The sequence below is a fragment of the Terrapene carolina genome, unplaced genomic scaffold (genome assembly GCF_002925995.2).
Source record: "Terrapene carolina triunguis isolate 2854851 unplaced genomic scaffold, T_m_triunguis-2.0 Scaffold67, whole genome shotgun sequence".
Taxonomy (NCBI): Eukaryota; Metazoa; Chordata; order Testudines; family Emydidae; genus Terrapene; species Terrapene triunguis.
Window position 1 is genome coordinate 44,695,977 of NW_020664418.1, and position 22,058 is coordinate 44,718,034.

General features: G+C 43.0%; 1 protein-coding gene across 1 annotated transcript in view; it reads right to left on the minus strand.

Annotated features, from left to right (window-relative positions):
- Positions 1-22,058, minus strand: part of ADAMTS17 (ADAM metallopeptidase with thrombospondin type 1 motif 17) — a 262,300-nt gene that overhangs the window by 121,579 nt on the left and 118,663 nt on the right. The window contains exons 10-12 of the mRNA XM_026648360.2: positions 20,327-20,477; positions 3,709-3,810; positions 1,094-1,239 (exon numbers count right to left, since the gene is read on the minus strand). Of these exons, the coding sequence (XP_026504145.1) occupies positions 1,094-1,239; positions 3,709-3,810; positions 20,327-20,477 (399 nt within the window). The remainder of the gene's footprint in view (positions 1-1,093; positions 1,240-3,708; positions 3,811-20,326; positions 20,478-22,058) is intronic.

The following is a 22,058-nucleotide window of genomic DNA, read 5'->3' on the forward strand; positions in this document are numbered from 1 at the left end:
TTGGGGTGCAGGAACCGGTTCTGGGTTTAGGGGGGCTCAGGGCTGGGGCAGGGGGTTGGGGTGCAGGAGGGGGTCAGGGCTCTGGGCTGGGGGTGCAGGCATGAGGGGTTTGGGGTGCAGGAAGGGGTTCCAGGTTTGGGGCAGGGGATTGGGGCACGGGCATGGACTTACCCCTGGCGGCTCCCAGTCAGCGGTGCAGACCGCGCTGCACCCCATAAGCGGCCAGCAGCAGGTCTGGCTTCTAGGTGGAGGCACGCAAATGGCTCCGTGTGACTCTTGCCTGCAGCTCCCATTGGCTGGAGCCAGTGCCCAGGGCGGGGGCAGTGCACGGAGCCCCGTGGCCCCCCTGCTTAGGAGCCGGACCTGCTGCTGGCCACTTCCAGGGCACAGCACGGTGTCAGAAAAGGTAGGCACTAGCCTGCCTTAGCCGGGCAGCACCACCGATGGGACTTTTAACGTCCCGGTCGGTGGTGCTGATCACAGCAAGGCAACCCAGCGCCTTACATGCTGCAACCCAGTACTGGGTCGCGACCAACGGATTGAAAAACATGCCCTAGATGATGGCTCATTCTGGTGCCACAAGTGGCTGGTGTTTAGGAGATACCATCACTTATTTACCTTCCTGATTCAAAGAGGCAGCAAGCCCAAGGACCAGCCCTGGAGATATTCAAGCCCCACTGAGTGGAGCCAAGCAGCGCATACCATCATATTATGAGTATCTTTCCCTCCCCCAGTCTGACTTCTGCATTCAGAAGTATCACTATGACCATTTTATAGATGTGGGAACAAACCCATCTAATCTCCATTCCTCTCCCACCAGAGACCCTGGTCTGTATGGAGAGGTCTCTGCACAGCTTAGCCCTGACCCAGCCTGTGCACTGATCAAGAGGAAATACAGTTTCATTTTCATTCCAATCAGCATCTCATTTCATGTTATGTCTGTGTTCGACTTGGGACAATAGGATGCCTGAGATGGTCCCCACCGCCCTTGTGTTTAGCTGCCCACTGTGTGCCTGACCCTTTTTTGCCACCCTTGCAGCCACATTTCCCAACATACTGCACGTTAAAGCGTCATGAGGACAAGACGACTTACGGAGGATTGTCGCATTTCCGCTGTCTGAATCGGGCACCGGTGCCACATGTCCGGCTGCACATGCTCCATTGACTCCACATGCTCCAGTCTCCATCGACGTGCTCAGGAATGGGAGTTTTGCTGACGCATTCCCCAGCTCGGCACCACTGAAACACAAGGATGGTAGCACAGCACAGGCAAAGGCCCCTGATCCTGCAGACACTTGTGCATGGAGTTAATAAGACTATTCCCAAGCATACACTCACGCATGCGTGCAAGCGTTTGGAGCGTCAGAACTAAGGAAAGCAGGACACGCTTTGGTTATGGCTGGAAAAAAGGAAGTGACATGTGGAAAACTGAGCTTCGTCTTCAACCAGTGTAAACCAAAAGGGTTTACAGTGACTGCAGGATGGAGCCCTCTGTTGTAACTTGCACAATAACACAGACGATTACCTAAGTAATTCATAGATTCCAAGGCTAGAAGGGCCCATTGGATCATTTAGTCTGACCTCCTGTAGAACAGGCCATAGAACAGTGGTTCTCAACCTATTTGCCCTTGTGGGCCACACATGCAGATCCCTGTGTGTTATGTGGGCTGCATTCACACAGTATATATACTGCCTGTATGGCCCTGAGGATGTTCCATGGGCCGCAGCTGTGTGCTGACTGGGCTCCAAGCGGCCCACAGATTGAGAACCACTGCCATAGAACTTCCCCAAAATAATTCCTAGAGCAGATCTTTTAGAAAAACATCCAATCTTGTTTTGGAAATTGGCAGCGATGGAGAACCCACCATGACCTTTGCTTAATGGTTAATTAGCTTCACCTTATTTTCAGTCTGAATTTGTCTAGCTTCAACTTCCAGCCACTGGATCATATTATGCCTTTCTCTGCTAGATTGAAGAGCCCATTATTAAATATTTGTCCTTGTAGACTGTAATAAAGTCATCCCTCAACCTTCTCTTTGTTCAGCTAATTAGATAGAGCTGCTTGAGTCTATCAGTTTAAGGCAGGTTTTCTAATCCTTTAATCATCCTTGTAGTTCTTCTCTGAACCCTCTCCAATTTATCAACATCCTTCTTGAATTGTGGACACCAGAACGGGACACTGTATTTCAGCTGCAGTCACACCCGTGCCAAAAACAGAGATGAAATAGCTTCTCTACTCCTATTTGAGATTTTTCTGTTTATGCATCCAAAGATCTCATTGGGCCTTTTGGCTGCAGCATCACACTGGGAGCTCACAGTCAGCTGATTATCCACCACAACCCCCACATTTTTTTCAGAGGTACCTTTTCCCAGGATACAGTCTCCCACTATGTAAGTATCAGCTACAATCAGTTCCTACATGAATACATTTACATTTATCTGTATTAAAATGCACACTGCTTGCTTGCACCCAATTTACCAAGATATCCAGTGACCTGTCCTCTTTGTCATTTACCTCTTATTTACCAATTTTTGTGGGTTCAAGAAATTGTATCCAAACACAACACCTTCATTACAATGGTTCCTTACTGCACATACATCATTGAAACAGTCTGGGCCTAACTCAGGTACACTCCTATATAACCTTAGTGATTCCAACAGGATTGCACTGGGTTGTATTAAGGGCTGAATTGGTCCATTTTCTTGATCTATGTGGGATGTAATACAATAAATACTGCTAAGCAAGCCACGTAAAGTGTACATAATTAAGAATCATTTGGAGCTCATGTATTCAGCAAAAGCACATGGGCTAAAATTCTCTCCATCTCCTGCACTTAACAGTAAGTACCAAAGAATTTTTAATTAACTTATGTATCTTTCATATGCAACCAGAAAAAAAGATACTTAGTTTCCAGCTTTAGCAACAACTCCCTAAATTCATCTCCCTCATCAGGTGAAATTTCAAGTCTAAAATCTACTGACAGTTAATGCTCTAGCATGGAAGTCAGGTATTTGGGTAATGACTGACATGCAATAGAGACCTGCTAATACAGGTGTTTATTTTCTTTTCCATTAACCATTTTCTCCACCACACTGAACTGTGGAAAGTCCAAATATGCCCTAGCCATCTGGCTAAGTCTGCGGGGCCCACTAAACCCAGAAATATTCCTAGGCAGAGGTCTTAAAGAAAAAAACCCTAACTGAATTGGAACTCATTACGAGCTACCTTATGTAACTGTGTCATTATATTGGCATAACTCTTGCCCTTCCTCAAAGTGTCTGTTTAAACCTACCTGCTACATCATGTCTCAAGTTTAGGGCCAGATTGTCTAACTCACCCTGAAAAGTAACGTTCTCCTCAAAGAGTCCCATTGAAATGAATGGAACTGAAGAGTATCTCACTACACGACGAGTTACAGGTGGTCCTTAGACTGTAAATTCTTCAGGGCAGGGACAACCTTTTCTTCTGTATTTGTACCTAGTACACTGGGGTCTTGATTTCTGTTGCGATCTCCAGAGGCTACCGCAATACACATCAAAGAAAAGAAAAATAACTGAATGCCATTTAATCCAGCTGTTAATCCAGCAGCTTGTACAAATCAATCAGAACAAAATATGGGTTTTTAGTAAATATATTTCACATCCTGGAAACATCAGTCCGCAGACAACACCATAAAAAGCAAAACAGCTGCGGAGCATTTGGATTACCTTGTCTGCGCCACATTCTGTGCCATCCAGAGGGGGATCCAGCTTGGTTTTACAAGACGTGTCTCCTTCCACCAAGCACCACAGCCCAGCACACATCAAATGCTGCAATCACAAGGCCAAGAAGTGCGGTTATTGCTTCTGGAGATGTCAGCTATCATTATGGGATACACTGTAAAGTTCGGTCAGTCTCTCTAATGTGAATCCAGAGGCATCTGGTTGGTTTTCAATCTATTATTTTTTAAGAAGAAATTGACGCTGAACCGGGGGACGGGACACGAAAGAGATCAATGGATGCAGATGCATGAAAAAAGTGCATCATTTAAACACATTTCTTTTCATAGGAATATACCCAGTCGAGCTACCAGTGAGTCACTTCATTGTTTTTAATAACATACAAATAAATAGAATATGGTCTACATCGGCAATCGCTGCTGAACTTCTATCTCGCCAAATCAGCTAGCAATTTCTCAAAGATTTCATGGTCTAAGCAGGTCTTGACGGGGGCGCTGAATGAGGACAGGGCTGCAGCCTCATAGTCTAGTTTGGAGACAGCGTTCCATGCCGCATGGGAGAAAGCATGAAAGTCGTTGTGTGAGAAATGGACAAATGAGTGATGGTTGGCAGGGGCAATGCAATAATATAAAAAAAGCAGATAAGCAGGCCCTGATGGTGAGAAGAGGCATCTTGAATGTGATGAGGAGGAGGAACCCAGGAGATGTGAGAGAACCAGCAGAAAAGAGCTAGAGATACATTGCATCTTGACACCAGACCTGAAATGCACTCTGGCTACCATTAACACGACTGCTCTGTCTGATCAACGGACGTTACTGGGATACTGATTTTCACCATGCTTGCGTGACCTGTCACGTCAGAAAAGTTTTCTGAATTTGAGAAAAAAAAATCCAAGAAAGAAAGGTCTTTAGATCTTTCACGTTTTCTGAAACATCCACCCTGCTCTGCAACCTGTATAAGTGGATGATTTGAATAGAATGTTATGTTTGCACCAAAAAAAAAAAAAATTAAAATAAATAAATAAAAGCTATATTTCTTTCCACTATTGTTCACATTTCACTGTAATGGTAAAAAGATGAGAAGCTTGGCTCTACTGCCAGCTGGTCTTGTCAAGATTTATTGCACCGCATTAAATAGTTTGAGTCAACACACTTGAACCTTATGATTCCTCCACAATGTAGTATGTGTGCAGACACATGTTGGTATGTATATATCAAATATGCTTGCACAGCACAGGGCATAATAAATGGAAGAGAGAAATCCTGCCATAAAGGGAGATGGGGTTGAAAGTACTGAAAAACTGGTTATCACAGCAGTATCTACATCCTGTTTTAATGTCAGTTTCTTCTGGAATGAGGATTTTGCATTACTTAAAGCAAAAGAACATTTAAGAAAGCTATAAGCAGAGCTTGGGAACAACTGTCTCTGCCATCAGCAGCAGGAAAGCACAGCGCTTGTTAAATAAAAGCCAATCAAAGAGTTTTCATGACATCCATGTCTCCTTGAGCGGGCTCCTGTGAAACAGGAGATGGATTGAAGATATCTGCTATTTGTACTGAACTATCACTAACTATCACTTTTTCCAAAGTTCTTAAATTTCTTTGCAAACATCAATTAACCCTCAAGACATCTTATACAGTATCAATATATTAGCCACATTTTATGGATGGGTACACGAAGGCATGGAAAAGTTAACTCACTGCCAGACAATACACAGCAAGTCAAGAATAGATTGTGGGAACTCCAAATCCCAGTCCCTGTGCAAGACAACCCTTCCTCCCTGTTGGGTTTGCACAGGATTAGAAATTGGGTGGATTAGCTGTCCCATTTCATTGTCAGAAAGTGACACATTGCGTGCTAGCAATGAAACCTTTACACCAACGAATGTATTTTCCTTTACATCTAAAATACTGTATTGAATTAACATATTTTATTGTATTAGGGCTTTATATGGTACACTGGCAGCTAGAACATTGCTGAGTTATGAAGACTTATAGATCACACTTTATATTAAGGTTTTACTTATCAATGGTTAATAAAGGGCTGATAAATAATTAATAGATGTATAAGTATGTTACAGACTTTAGTACCAGATTATTTAAGCACAACAGTAGAAGGTGTTATACATACACTTACAAGCTATGGTTTTAAGCAACCTATTGGCCCGCTGGACTGTATAAACTATGCCAGTTGATTAGTCATTTATTAAAACACCTATTAATAATTTCTCAACCCTTCATAAACAGAACCTAAGTATAAAGCACGACTTTACGAGGAAGAATTCATTGTCCCAACAGGCTCACTGTTCTCCCTAGATGACTGCGGGCAGGGATGTTTCCAGAGCAGTATCTGTGACTGTTGGTTCCAAATCACCGTAGGGTAAGACTGCTAGCTGAAACGAAGGGCGAGGGCGGAACTTAGGGATGCAGACAGACTGGCATCATTTTGGTATGCTTCGGCCCATCTCCTCCAAGCTTGGGTAACTCACTGTACATCTACATGGCATACTCCTTTCGGCAGTGTGCAGAGTACATTCACTGCTCAACCAGCTAGCACAGCAGTGCAGACGGTGAGGCACTGCTTGGGCGAGTAAATTCATGCCTGAACGCTGTGGGTATGCACCCTATACGGCTCTACACACCCAAGCAGGGCCTTGCCTGTTTACGCTGCTATTTTTAGCTGTGTAGTATCCTGCTGCCTCTCTGCTGCTGGCATCTTTCCCCGCCACAGGGAAAGACTCTGGCGACAGAGGCAGTGGGAAAAGGCTCCAGCAGCTGCTGCCAGAGCCTTTCCCCGCTACCTCCCCACAGCAAAAGCCTTACACTGACACTCAGAGCGACATACCGCCAAGTCGATGCAGCCTGCTTTTCACTGCGGCGTGTAGCTCCACATACCCTACATGCTGATGCAAGTGGTGTGCAGTGTAGACGTACTCATAGTCTCACAGATTTTTAAGGCCAGAAGGGATCATTATGTTCATCTAGACTGCAAAACACGGGCCAGAGAACTTCATCCAGTGATTCATGCATCAAGACCATATCTTCTATTTGAGCTACAGTGCATCTTTTGGAAAGACATCCAGTCTTGATTTTAAAGATTTCATGTGATGGACAATCCACCACATCCCTAACTAAACTCTTCTAATGGTTAATTATGCTCACTATTAAAAAAATATGCTTTATTTCTAGTCTTGGATTTGCCTAGTTTCATTTCCAGCCACTGGATCATACAGTCTATGTAAATTACACTGGGCTAAATCCTGCCCTTAGATGTACAATTGCGCACAAGGGCAGGGGAAAGAACAGAAAGTCATAGAAATCTAGCAGCCTTATGTATGAATTGAGTTGCCAGCCAGAATTCATCCAGAGTTCACAAGATGTAGTAGGCAATAAAACTCAGCTAACATGTCCAGCTATGTACCATGAGCTGGGGGGGATCGTTGGACATAGCTAACCCTCAACAGGTAGGTGTGTATGGGCAGAATTTGTTTCAATGAAGATACCAAAATACAATTCATGGATAGGACTGGCACAAATACTCACAATCAGACACATATGCTTACATAGAAAAATACTCTGGGAAAAAAAACCTCTATCATCAACATCGACCTTCCTGAAATCTCCCGATTCAGGGATAGAAAACAGGATTTTTATAGAAGCCTTATTTTTGACTCCTAATAATAAATGCAAAGCATACTACAGGAAAGAGCTACAGAAAAACGTGGTAATTACACTGCAGCTGGGTCCTATTGCCACACCATTACAAATCTTAAAATCTCGTTAGTGTCATGCCATGCGTCTATGCCATAAAGATACTCAGACAAAGATTAAACCATCAGCTGTGGTGCTTTATCATGTTCATTTCAAAAGAGATCATACACCCTCTTCAGCTAAAATATAACCGCAAACAAAAAGAATCTCCATTAAAAAGTCATTAGCATTCAGTGTTGCTGGGGACTATTAAAATGAGAAATGGCTGGACTTGACAGAAAGATTATTTGTATATTTGAGTGGCAATTTAGAGCACAGATTGATGTACAATAGGTCATGAAAGTTGCTGTACTACAGTTAAATTGTAAATTCAGCATTTGGCACTGGAAAGCAGGTCTGTCTGTGATGAACAGTCTCCTCTTTGAATAGGAAACTATTGAAGCGGTTGGGAATTTTCTCAACACGATGTTTTTTCATTTGAAAATGTCCATTTGTCAAAACCGAAACTGTGCACAGGAAAAGGTCGGTTTCGACCAGTTTCCTATTTCAAAAAATTTGACAAAGTAGTTCTGAAATTGTCAAAACATCTTTTCGCTTTGAAATTTACACACAAAAATAAAGTACATTTTTTTAAAAGGTTGAAATAAAAATGAAACATTTCAAAGTGATCGAAAGGCAACATTTCAATTGACCCAATCTGGAAAAAAAAATTGGATTATAAATTCATGAACATTTTTGAGATTTCAACTTTTTCGACTCCCTTCAGGTTGGGAAAAAATTAAAAATCTCAAAAACTCAAGTGGGATGAGAAAATCCATAGCATTGCATAGCACTAGAAACTGTAGTCGAAGGATGTGCATGTGACACACTGTTAGGAAGCTGAGGAGGTGGTCCAGCCACCAGAGAATTACATTTATTATAGATTGGGGACTCAGTATGAGACAGCCCCTGTCCTATCTAAACTGACAAAGGGTGGATAAAGGAAGTATTATCCTCACTTTACAGATGGGGAATGAAGGCGCAGAGGGATTAAATGACTTGCCAAAGGTGGCAGAGGTGGAAATTGCATCCAGATCTCCCGAGTGCCCAGTTTAGGGTTTTAAGCCATAAAACCATTCTTCCTATGCTAACTGAATTTCAAGGTAAGAATGGAGACAGCTCTCATAAGATCCACGTAGAAGGCGACATGTGGTTCCTCCCTACTCAAACTTGGTTCTCCGTCTCTTTCATAGTGTGGGCCAATTCTGAAGAGAGAGGTTACCTTGTGTAGACCACTCCCATTAGTCAGCACAGAATATCATTGTACTCAGTACCTGTCAGGAAGCACTCAGAACCTCCCAGGATTTGGCCCCTAATGACATGAAGTAACTTCCAAATCTGTGATGTTATCACGGTCCATGTGCTTCTCTTGCCGCTCAGAAATAATCCTGTGGAAATTGCTAAACTTTCTGCATTTTCCTGGATTAGGAAAGAAAGGAAGGATTCCAGTCTCTAGAGAACTAATTAGCTCCAGCTGCCCGCTGCACACTGGAACCAACAGCCTCTTATTTCTGCCATCAGAGTTAAACACCATGAAACTGTTTCTATCGTCACAGAGAGGGGATTATGGGGATGGAGTAAGAAAGAGTAAATAGCCTTAAGGAAGGGGAACAAGCGAAAACTATATAAAGTACACAGGGAGAACTGCTTTTAAATACATTAGTTTTCAATGGAGCATCACAGCACTTTAACTTTCTCACGGTTTTGGCTTGGCAAATAATTAACTGTAAACTGTGCCCATGTGCAAAATTCCAGTTAACACCAATTAAACACAAAACAATACTGTAATGAGACTTGCATAGAAATTTACATCTTCAAGGTATTGTGCATACTTTCTCTAAGCCTCTCAGCACAGCTGACAGGTAGGAATTCACCTCCCCATTTTACAGGTGAGAAAACAGATGCAGAGAAGTTAAGTCCCAAATTTTCTGTCACAGCTTCTAATTTGGTGGTGGTGGGGTAATCTCCACCACCTACAGACGGGTAATAGAAGGCATCAAGGGTCTGCATCTGCCATTGATATTCGTTAGAGCTGGAGGTGCTCAACAGCACTGAAAACTAGGTCCTAGGTGTCAAGAGCTGGACACTCAAAAGTAGAAACACCCAAAATTGGAGGCCACTTTTGAAAATCTAGGCCGAAGTGGGCTGTCAACTGCAAAGGTGGGATAAACACCTCAGTGGCTCTCTCTGAGTAATTCCATAGAAGTTCCAATATAGGACAAGTGGAGCAAAAATCACAAATGAGAGGGGTTATTCCACAAGTGACAAGCAAAGGCTGAGGAAGAGCCGCATGCTATCCTTTTCAGCAGTGCAGGAAGGATAGGTTCCTGCTGAGTTTGTATTTCATCGAGACTCTGAACACCAAACTCTGAAGGCTCACTCGCTTGGGATCTTTTTTAGTGAACGAGAAAGAATGGGCCCCTTTTATTCTGAGCTAGAAAGGCAGGACTTTCACAGATGTATGAAAGTGAATCACAAAGAGGACATGCATCCCACTTGATGAACAGCAATCAAAGAATCTCTCTGAGATGTCACCAGAAAAAGTCTTAAAAAAGAATCATCGTAATTTTCACTATTTAACAATTATCTATTTCTCCAGTACATTTCAAATTACACCCACACGCTGTCCTTTTAGCATATAAAGTGCCCGGCTCTGATAACCAAGTCTACAGCTGATTCTCCTCTCAGACATGAAATCAATGGAGTTACAGCTTGATTTACACTTGTGTGAGCGAGTGGAGAATCACCAAACATTCAGAAAGTGAACCAAATCCAAGGGATTAATTTAGTTCAAGAAGAAATAATCCTTGAGTTAACTGCTTTCCAGCGCTATAATTTCAGTTGCAGAAATGCCTGAATTCAACAAAGTTGTTCCCTAGACTTTTTTTAATGCTCTTTATCAGGGAAAACGTAACAAAACAAATGCTGTGAAAATGAAGTGGATCATGCGGAGTTCAGTCTTCTGCATTAGATGACTTTACGTGTATTTATCTGGCTAGCAACATGTGGAGGCCATATGAAATATACTGGGCTCCATGGATTCATGGAGTGCTACCAAGGGCTTCTCTGTTCCCAAAAAACAAAACTGAAGAATAAAAACCCTTCCCATGAGAGCTGCTCTTTCTTTTAGAGAGAACAAAAAAAATCCACCAGGTCTTCGAACGGTAACTACATGGCCATGCCACACTCTCCACATAAATATTCGGCTGTTGTAAGTACCAATCCCAAGATACAAATGAAACTATCTTTCATCTTCAATCAAGTCACTTTTTAATAGCAGTAATTCTACAGGACAGCAAGAGCAGCCCACGGCTCTTCATCATAACAACATCTTAGCAACTGTAGCTACAGCATTCCAAAGGCCTCCTCGCAGCTGTGCGACACTTTCTCGGGGCGTCCAGGACTGAGAGTCAGCAAGCGACACCTCTGCCTCAGTGAGAGGGAGTCTTTTGCGTAGTAGCTGAGTGTCAGCTCCCTGACCCTGCCAGCCCTTCAGCCAGTCAAGCACTCTGCTCTGGGCTCTGCCAGCCACGACTTTGCCTGGCAGGCACACACTTGGTGTACCCCTGTCCCCAAACTCCTCAAAAGCATCCTCCTGTAGTGTCCAGCCCCAGTCACTGGACACTCCCAGTAATTAGCAGGCTCACTAATCCCAAGGGAACTGTGCACACACACCAGCTTGTTTGAGTCAGCGGAGTAGCAGCTCGCATACAACAATGCAGTGCTGTCATCTATTTATAGTAAGAACAACTATATGTTGATTAACAAAGGTAAAAATTGAGGCGACATCAAGCAAAGCTAATAAGAACCACAGGTTACAAATAAAACAAAGCAAGAACAATACGATTCTAGTAGACTAAGATGTAACTGTAACAGGCTAACCTTCTCACCTAAGCCTTTTCTTGCAGCATGGCTACCGAGGTTGGCGGAGATCCTGTTTCCATGGGTAGAACCGCACCGCCTGGTTACCCCTTTAATTTGGCCCAGGCCTTATTAGCCACAGTAATCCCAGCAAAGTCAATAAGGATACGTCTACACAGCAAAAACCATTGTGGTGAGTCTCAGAACCCAGGTCAACTGACTCAGGCTTGTAGGGCTCATGCTACAGCGCTAAAAATAGCAGGGTAAATGTTCAGGCTCAGGCTGACGGCTGGGCTCTGAGACCCTCCCCCTCGGCAGGTGTCAGAACCCAGGTTCCAGCCCAAGCAGGAACGTCTACACTGCTAGTTTTAGACTCATAGTGTGAGCTCTACGAGCCCAAGCCAGTTGACCCGGGCTCTGAGACTCACTGCGAAGAGTCTTTTTTTTTTTGCAGAATAGATGTACCTTAAATCCACCCATGTGACTCAAGACTACTTGTATATGCAAAGGTTGCATGATTGGGCCCCTGATTAGCAGTATTTCTAGAGAACTGCGCTTGTCTATCTATACCACATAAAAGACATGCATGGTCAAGATTTCCAGAAGTGACTAGCGATTTTGGGTGCCCACCCTGAAACACCTTAAAGGGGCCTGGTTTTGATGTGGGGGCTCAGCACTTTCTGAAGATCAGTCAGCTATAGGTCAGGCACTCAAAACCAGAGGCATTCAAACTCACTTATTTTTTAAAATCTTGGCCATGGTCCCTGCTTCGAGGCATTTAAGTTCTAATGCAAGACACACAACAGGATACAAGAGACTGACACAGGCAAAAGATGGCGAGGACTCCACCTGGAAATCAATAACGGAAGGGCTAGCTAAAGGAGGGTTGTATTTTCAGGAGTACAAAGGATGAGAGTGGGTGCTTGGCAAACGAGCAACGGGAGACTTTGCCAAGCACAGAGGGAAGGAATGAAAAGAGGAGTGAAGTTTCTTTTCAAGGACCATTTCCCGCCCCCATTATTGGCGACTTTGAGGAGAGGGAAGAGGTGAGAAAAGGAATGTCTATAATTTTACTGAGTTGCAGTGTTTTTCATTCAAACTAATATATTCATGTACCATAGATACTATTTTATTGCAAGGAGCTAATTCTATTCTATTTCTTGTATGCCAGAGATGAATGCAACAAAATCAAAACATGGGAAGATAGTATTAATGAGTCTGTAAACTAAATTTTATGACTAGGAAGCCTGGACCTATAACTGATCTTTTCTGTGCCTTAGATCACATCTCAGAGAAGCACTCAGGATTCATAGAACCATAGGCATTAAAGATGAAAAAGACAACCTCATCCATCTCCCTGTCAGTGCAGAATTATTTTCACACCATACATGTTCTTGTGCTTTGTCAAATCTAGTTTTCAATGTCTTAAGTGAGAGGACATGGAAAGATACTGCCATGATTTCTTTAGAGAGGAATAACATGCTATACCTCTTTAAACACATCATGCAATGCTGTGTGCAGTGTAGCTGCAGCCGGGTCAGTCCCAGGATATTAGAGAGACAAGGTGGGTGCGGTAATATGTTTTATTGGCCCAACCTCTGTTGAGGAGAGAGACAAGCTTGGCTCGTATGGCTCGAAAGCTTGTGTCTCTCACCTCCAGAAGTTGGTCCAATAAAAAGATATTATCTCACCCACTTCGTGTCTCTGAAGCAATCACGTCCATATCTTTACCAGCTCAGAATCCAGATGAGCAAATGGACCTGGCACAAGACTGAGGAACAGAGTAATTCATTGAATGAAATGGGGGATGATTTCTGTGTTATTCTACGGATTGTGGTGTGTGTTAAAGGGGCTGCAGATAATTGACCAGTGTCAAAACTATAATGGTTGTACTAGGATAGATATATGCAGCCCAAAAAACAGCCCGGTTTATAAGCACACGCCCTCTATGCTTTGGCTGAGAGAAGAGTTATCAGTCCCATAACTATGTCGTCACAGTCCTCCCAAATCCACACTCTGCGGCCAGAGCCACAGCACGGGCATTCTAGGGCAAGGTCAGCGGCATGGGCTAACTCAGGCACCCGTATCCTGTGAAGAACCTGCCCATGGCACAGTCTGTTTAAAGGGCAGTAGGTAGGGGCCCACAGCCAACCTGACGGCTCCCGCTTTAATGCGGCTTTTGCAACCCTGACACAAAGCCTATGGCCCCATTCTTGCAAGACACCCAGAGACTTCATCTCCTATAGGTTTCAATGGAAGCTTTGGGCACCCAGAACCTTGCAGTATTCGACTCTAAAATCACTTAGGCTCTGCGTTCAGTAGAGAGAGTGTATACTTTTAAGAGGCAATGTTGTCTGTCAAACATCCCTTAAAAGCTGGGAAATTAAAAGAGTGAAGTCACAGATCAAGTTTCTTGGCCATGGGAAATGAGAAAAAGGATAGTAAAAATAAATATTGTGTGTATGTATCGATGTTCAGATGTGGTTGGGAAGATTAGGGGAGTTTTCTCTTGAAGTCTTTTGCAGATGGGAAGTACCCAGAGGCTCATGGGAGAGGTCTGAGAGCAGGCTTGTTAGACGGTGTTTGCAGGCTGACATTCAATAGCATTCTGGCTAATTTAGTTGAAGTTCAGACTTCAGCTGTAGATGCCACATCACAAGGCTACGCTAATTCTCTCCCCCACCCCAACACCCAACCTTATGTCTTAATAAGAAAATGAAGGATTTCCAAACCCTCGAGTGCCTGATTCTTAATCTGCACCTCTATTATTTTTAAGAGTTTATTATTTTTATATTCTTAAATTGACACATTGTATTTTTATAATTTGATTTTGGTTCCCCTCTCTTTTTATATATATCTATATCTATATCTATATCTATATCTATATCTATATCTATATCTATATCTATATCTATAGATATAGATATTTTAAAACCACTGCACCAGAATGCGTTTTGACAGCCTTCCAAAATGAAACACGTACAAAAATTTCTGAAGCATTCCAATAATTGTAAACTGGGCTGTGCAGTGCAGTGCAGGCATTCTGCTTCTCTCTCTCTTTTTTTTTTTTTTAAACACAAAGTATTTCCACTGAAAAGAAGGGGGGAAATGGTCTGTCTTGCAACGTACAGAAGCCGTGAAATAGGATGCTTCTGTTTCATATAAAACAGGCAAAATGAAAATAGTTGCGCTTTTAACAACCCACATTAGGAAAACTATAAAATATAGGAGGGCAATTAGGTAAATTATTAACTTTACTTTTAAAAAAGAAAATCTTCTCATTTTACTTTGCAATTGCCAAGCATGTAGCCTGCACGTTTTAACAAAACCAACCCCATCCTTTACTGCACTGCTATTAATAATTATTACTACTATTATAATTTATACCATACCCACAGTATATATGTATTTTACAGACACATCTGTAGACACAGTCTCAGCCTGTACAGAGGCTGATTTGTATCCTGCTATTGCAGAGATACAATTGGCTTACAATCTTAGTACGAGTTTTTAAATCAGTACTCACCACATCCCGTAGTATTTACTAACATGAGTCTTGATCTTGCATTTGACTCTCCTCAGGCACATTCTGCAACCGCACAGAGCCCCACTGATTTAGTGGGGCGCAGGGGGTTCAATCCCATAGATCTCTTCATAGGATCAGGACCACAGATAGTCCCACTGATGTCACACAAATTTGCTTACCTATGTTTCCCAACAAGCCTTTGATTACGAAAGCTGAAAGGATTTTTAAGATCCAATTTACTGACACTATTTGTGCTCGTCCTTTATTTTTTTTGTTTCCATTTTGTACAGCTTGATAATGGAAACGGGCTAGTCAGTTTCATTTTTTCTTACAGTCATTTTCATTCTCAGGTTCTCAGTGCTGCAATGTTTCAATTGTGGATGCTGGAGAGGAAGTTTATTTGTTTAAAAGCAACTGCAATTTAAGGAAAATGATGGCACCATTCCTACAGGTCTCAGATTTTCTAAAAGCTTGTTGACTCAAAATCTCAATTCTGGGCTACATTTGAGTTAATAGCATCCCTTGTTAAGCAGAAAATCTCTTTGTAGCAATGTTAATCTCTACATGCCATTTTAGTCTAAGCGCAGTTTTGACTCAAAGCAATACTGAAAGATAATGGTTATGTAAAAACCCGCAAAAATGCGTTAATAATAAATAAGCCAAAAGGCATATAAAACGGAAAGCCAAACACTGGATATAAGAGATACAAATCACATTTTTTCCATAAATATAATGTCAGCCCAAAAGCCTCTGTTAGTAGGCATGCCAGCTTGAAAAATAAACCCAGTGCTCATGATTAAACACACAAGTGTATTTTCACATGAGTTTGTGAACAATGTGTTCCTGTGTGTTTCTGGTGCAGACACTTTATCCCAACTGTGAGAGATGCAGCCATGAAGGTTTTTGTGCCTTTCATTCTGTGGACAGCATAATAAAGAAAAACGCACAAGGCCTATTCACTTAAATCCTATATTGACAGCTTACATGGGATTTGAGTAACACCTATGCTTTTTGCTGCACAGGGCCTTCTACCCACAATACTAGACTTACAAGCATGGTAGCGGATCTGGGAAGTGGTGGTCAGTCAGGCCAGACTGTCAAATGCCTTGCAAAACCTGGGATGTAGGTGGACAGAACACAATATCGTAAGGCACCAATGCCTGGGTGGATGAGACAATGAGTTTTAAAAGGTGGACTCCTGTTTATCTCCTATTGCACATCATGCTGTCTGTATCTCCTGGCTATTCAGCGCAACATTGTCATCCCCACAGGCCCACTTTTCAAACACTCACTCAATCAGTTCGATATTTGGTAATATGACAGTAACTTTATTCCTACAAAACAAGCATTACCATGCCAGATTCTAGATGGGCCACATGTCCTTCCATCAAGCAGCACTATGCTATAAACAAGGGCTTGATTCTGATCTTCCACTAGTTTTACAGCAGTGTTATTCATTAGCTTCAACTGAGTTACTTCTGGTTTACACCAATGTAAGTGAAATGAGAATCAGTCCCAGGGACATGGCAAATTCCAGAACCAGATTTGATTTATGTCAGAACCCAGCCTTGCTGGGGGGCTAATTAGGGATTATTCTGTTAGTAACTCCTGAAAACATCTGGGGTGAAATCCTGGCGCCGTTGAAGTCAACAGCAAAGCTCCCATTGACTTAGGATTTCACCGTGGGGCCCTGGACACATCTATCACCTGATTCTGTGCAGTGTATACCCTGACAATGTTCAGACTTTACAGAAAGAAGGGTTAATGGAGAGCACCAGGTAAACAGACTTCCCCATAACTCTCCCGGCATTTGCAAATGGATTGGATCTATGTAACCCAAACATAGCTATGAAGGGTACGTCTACACGGGGAAAGAAAGAGCTGCGGCAGTGAGTCTCAGAGTTCAAATCAGCTGACTCAGGCTTGCGCTGCAGACTCTAAATAGTAGTGTAGATGTTCGGTCGCAGGCTAGAACCTAGGCTCTGAAACCCAGAGAGAGGAGGCTCTCGGACCCAGCTCTGTGGCCTGAGCGGGAACATCTGCTCTGCTATTTTTAGCTCAGCAGCGCAAGCCGAAGTCAGTTGACCCAGGCTCGGAGACATGCTGCCGTGTGTCTATTTTTGCTGTGTGGACATACCCAAAGCGGCTCCCTCACGAGCCTTCATTTTTATGCTGTGATTTCTGCGGAGAGCTCAGAGCAGTTCATGGTGGTTTGGCAAACGTTCTAATTGCTAGAGACTGCCAGTTTGCACGCCAGAATCTTTCATTAGAACAATAAATTAAGACGGAGATTATCAAGCGTGCCTAAGGGAGACAGGTGCCCAAGCCTTTAACACACATGGTTACCAAAGAAAATCTTAAAAATTCAAACTGATGCCAGGCTGACTGCCAAAGTCTGTAGACAGCAGAAACAATAGCCCTGAAAGAACGAGGCGCTGCTACATTTTATTTTAATGGGAGTCTGAAGTCTAATGATGGCAGCATAGGACTGTAAGCTTTGTTCACTGTTTCACTGCTGAACAAAGCGCACACGAAGGAAGCAGGACAATCGCAGCAGGAAGATCTATTTTGAGTGGAGTTTCGTTTTGGCCTCTCTGGTCAGTGCAGCTTGGGTTGTTGGCAGGGCTTGGGAGTAACATTACTTCTGCTGCCCCAGTACTAGAGAGTTTGGAAGGTATTTTGGGGGGGGGGAGGAAAGTGGGACAAATCAAAGTGATACAGACGGGGTGGAATGTTCTAAGGCTCTATTTAGCTATTGTTGATACTTATATTGTTACTCTTTACTATAGGACCTGAATGCCTTTCATGCAGAAAGCTTTATCAAACAGGAAGATTTTGCAGCCTTTCCTAAAGATGGTTAAAGTCTGGATTCATCTACTGTCCTCTGGAAATTTTCCCTATCATAGGGAATTTTTGAATGTAGGTCTTCTAGTTTGCCCAACATAATTCTGGAGCTCAGCTATCTCTTTCTGAAATGTCATGATATAGCTCTCTTTATTAAATAGGAATGTAGACAGAAGACGCGTGTAGTCATAAAAAGATTGAGCAGGCTAATTTCCTGACGTTTATTTCCTTTTTGTAACAAATATTTACTGTCAAATGTTTATTACTTGTACATTTGGATTTTTTAATAATACTTTATTGAATTAAAATACCACATTACCATTGGCTAGAAGAGGAGACAGCTATGTTTGCCAATAATTTCTATAACTAATGCCAATGACCGGTGCCAATTTTTTTTGGTTCATATTTCCGCAGACAGCTTAGAGACTTACAGTACAAGCATTCTGTTGATGAGGCACGAGAAAGACGAAGGTGAAGGTAACAAAACCTTCCAGGATTTAAAAATTAAAGCTGACCATTTCCTATAACGAACTTTTTTTTTAGTTTCACTGCAGGCAAACACCAACTCACAGCTGCTGAACAGCATGCAAATATTACCATGGTTTAATGATGTGTAAAGTTAATGGCACATATTTTCACAGAACGTCAACACTGAACTCTGAAGCACTCCCACACTACATTCGTGATCAGAAATACCTACAGATACATAATTAAGCTGACTAGTGTTTGCACCTTCCTTTATTCAGCCAAAGATTGTATAGGCTTCTCAGCAGAAATTATTCTAAAGTCCTTCCAAATATGTATGAAGGTTTCTTTTCTAAAGATTTCAAAAACACTAAGACTAGTAAAGATCCCAAAGGACCAACACACCTGCTAACAGAGAATACTGCCGGCTGGTGTGGTACACTGACAAACATACTCTGAATGAAGAGTTTCAAGAACACTGTATTTCTGGATATGCTATTTCAGCATGAGAAATGCAGACTTGTAAGCAGTAAAATGGCACTTCCTAGTGAGGGTGAAACCTCCAGGAATGACAGTTCTTTTCTGCAACAATGCACATTGCAAATATCTACCAAAAGCTGGGTAAGCAGCACGATATCCGTTCATTTGGAGGTACCTGCATCTTCCTGACTATACCCAGGGTACTCTTGAAGGATGCACATTTTAAAAGCTTGCTTCCAGTCCAGTAGTCTGGATGGCCTGCATTTCCCTGGTTGATCCAAAAAACACAACCTACCCAGATTTGTTTCTCATTGTTTTCATGTTCTGTGTTACTTAGTTGCCAGATCCAAAGTAAACAAAACAGCAAATGTGAAACTCAGAGTTCTTTCCCAGCACTTGCATGTGTTCGACAGCTTTATTCATTTGGCATTTGGAAACTTCAGTTATAGTTGATTATTATTTTCTTTTTTTATAAGATTAAAGTGCCAGAATTTTTTAGAAGTGGAGGGGACAGGACAGGGGAGGGGAGAGGGGGAAATGATTTACCAAAACAAACATTTTTTTTTTAATATTGCCTAGTTATAAGAGAGTAATGCATGATTCACTCTTGCCATCTAAACTAGGGCTTTGTAGAACATAACGTAGGGTAAAATACCACCAAATGGTTCTGGTGATAAAATAATCAATTCGATAACAATGCTTAGCACTTTCCATCTGTAGCTATCCTAGCACATAGCCACACATGTGCAATTATAATCCCTACCTGGAATAGGGGAAAGTAGGGTGCAGCTAGGTTAAGTGTCTTGCTCATGGTGATACAGAGAGTTAGTGGCAGAGCTGAGAACAGAACCCAGGAATCCTGACTCCAAGTTCCATCCACTAGCTACTGGCTCACACAGCCTCCTCAGCAGATATAGAGCTCCTACTGGTTAGTCAATTGGTTCATACATGAATATTGCTTCACATTACAGTCAGAGGTGGCTCCTACCAGCAGCCCTTAAATAGTTTGCAGTCAGGGTTCGAACCCAAAAGTCCCAATGTTAATCCAAATGATCTAAACCTCTCTAGTCTGCAGAGCTGGGAAGTCTTGTGGGAAGAGGCTCACTTGTGAGACTTCTGCTACATCCCAATTCCAGATGGGCCGGAAATATCATGAGAACAGCCTCTTGCTCAGTATTCTGGCACTCTGACTTCCATGGGAGTTTTGCCCAAGTGAAAACTGAATACACAAACTCAATAAAGGACCTCAGGACCTGGATCTAGGGTTTTAGCTTCATCAGTGTGGGTGGGGTTTTCAAAAGTGCTCAGCATTGGCCTAACTCTGTTCTTTCATCTGAGTCAATGGGAGTTTTACTGTTGATTTCATAGAATATCAGGGTTGGAAGGGACCTCAGGAGGTCATCTAGTCCAACCCCCTGCCCAAAGCAGGACTAATCCCCAGATCCCTAAACGGCCCCCTCAAAGATTGAACTCACAACTTTGGGTTTAGTAGGCCAATGCTCAAACCACTGAGCTGTCCCTCCCCCCCTAGGGCAGGTTAGGCCAGGCTGGGCCAACACTGAGCACCGTTGAAAATCCCACTTTGTATGTCAATTGGAGGTACGGAATCTTTTTATTCTCAATTGACAGCTTTGATTCCATTACCCCCCCTCGCGCCCTTGGGACCCAGGAGAAGCCTTACCTCCATATTCTTACAGAAAGTGGCATTGGTCCCGAATAGGATCTGGCACTGTTCATCAGCGCTGTAGTGCATCCCTGGCAGCTTGTGAGGAAGCCGCACGGCATATTGGCTTCGGGGGTCTGTTACCAGCAAACAGGTGCTCACCTTGGACCTAAAGAGTACGAGAGTTACACACACCTTTAAGGGGAGGAACTTTGGAACTGGGCAGGTAGATCACTTGCCCAGAGAAGGTGGCTCCTTCCCTTTCACTTGAGATTATGGTGTCTTTGTCTAAAGGGTTGGTACTTCTGAGAGATTTCCACCCAGGAATATCCTTTTTTAAGCAAAGATTCTGACCTGCAGATATTTCTGGTCAGGTTGCGATTATGGGCAGGTGCAGACTGGGGATGCATGAGGTGAGGTCGTACAGTGGTATTTTTGAGGCATTACTCAATATGGAGAGCGAATAGTGGGACAGAAGTGAGACCTGGGAAATGTATGGTGTTCAAATGACTATAAGGAAATGTTGTGTGCAGTTGTGTGGTAGCCGTGTTGGCCCCAGGACACTCTCTCTAATATACTGTGAAGTGCCAGACAGGCAGACCTCTGTGATGGTGAGTGTTAAGTGGGTTTCCTGGAGAATGCCCTGGGGGTGGTTAATGCGAATTCCACAATACTGGTTATGCAAAAACCAAACCTTTTGAAGTTTGCCCTGAGGAGAGGGCCACTGACTGGTGATTGCCTGTTACAGGAGGCCACAGATCAAAGGCCCAGACTGCATAAAGAAATAGCTGGACTGTCCCAGACTTGTTATGGTTCTTGATCTGAAACCTGACATGAACTGGTAACCCAGCACAAACCCAGCTGAGGGCTTTGAAAAACAGACAGCCCCCAGAGCCTTATGTTGGAGCTGGGGGTGACCTCTGGTAAGCTTTTAGCATGTGTGTAGGTTCGTTTAGTGTTTTTTGTACATTTTCTCCCTAATACACTTTGCTTTGTGAAGGCTGGTTGGTAACTGGTGTACACTGTTGTAGCCCGTGGAGAAAGGTTAACCACAGATGCTGAACCCTGGTCAGAGCTGCTGGGGAAATCAGTGAGGTGCAGAGGGACTGCAAGCCTAAACCCGTTTGGAGGGAGAGAGATGCAGATCTTCACCCAAGAGAGGTGACGGCTCGGAGCCTGAAACCTTAAGTGGGTGCCCTTGTGGAAGAGCAGGGGTGTATGTCAAAGGTGCAGTTAACCCTGAAACTGTGACCAATAGCATCTTGGAAGGTTTTTTTAAAACTAATGGAAAGGAGGAAAGATACTGGACCATGTATATGAGGGTCACTACCAAGTAGTTTAGGAACTAACAGGCTGACAGACTCAGAGTTCAGAATCAGACCCTTGTTTTTTATCTTGACAGTGTCCCTTTAACATAACATTACTGGAGCTCTCATTTTCTGGATAGACACTTTAACCTCTTTTTTTCCCCCTCCCCCTCTTCCTCTGATCACTGCTAAACTCATTGCTCAGTATGGAGGCTGCATCTCTGATAGTCAAGTGGATCCAGCACACTCTGGTGTTTGTTCCGGTGAATGATGATCTACAAGCTGGTAATCAGCTTGCCTTACAATTCTTTCTGAATTGCTAAAGAGGATAAACTAAAAACACTGGATGCTGCAGAAAAGGCATTCACAGTGAACTGTTTAAGTTAATGCTCACGTAGAGAGGAGAGAATGACACAGAATTAACTCCCCAGGAAATGAGTTCT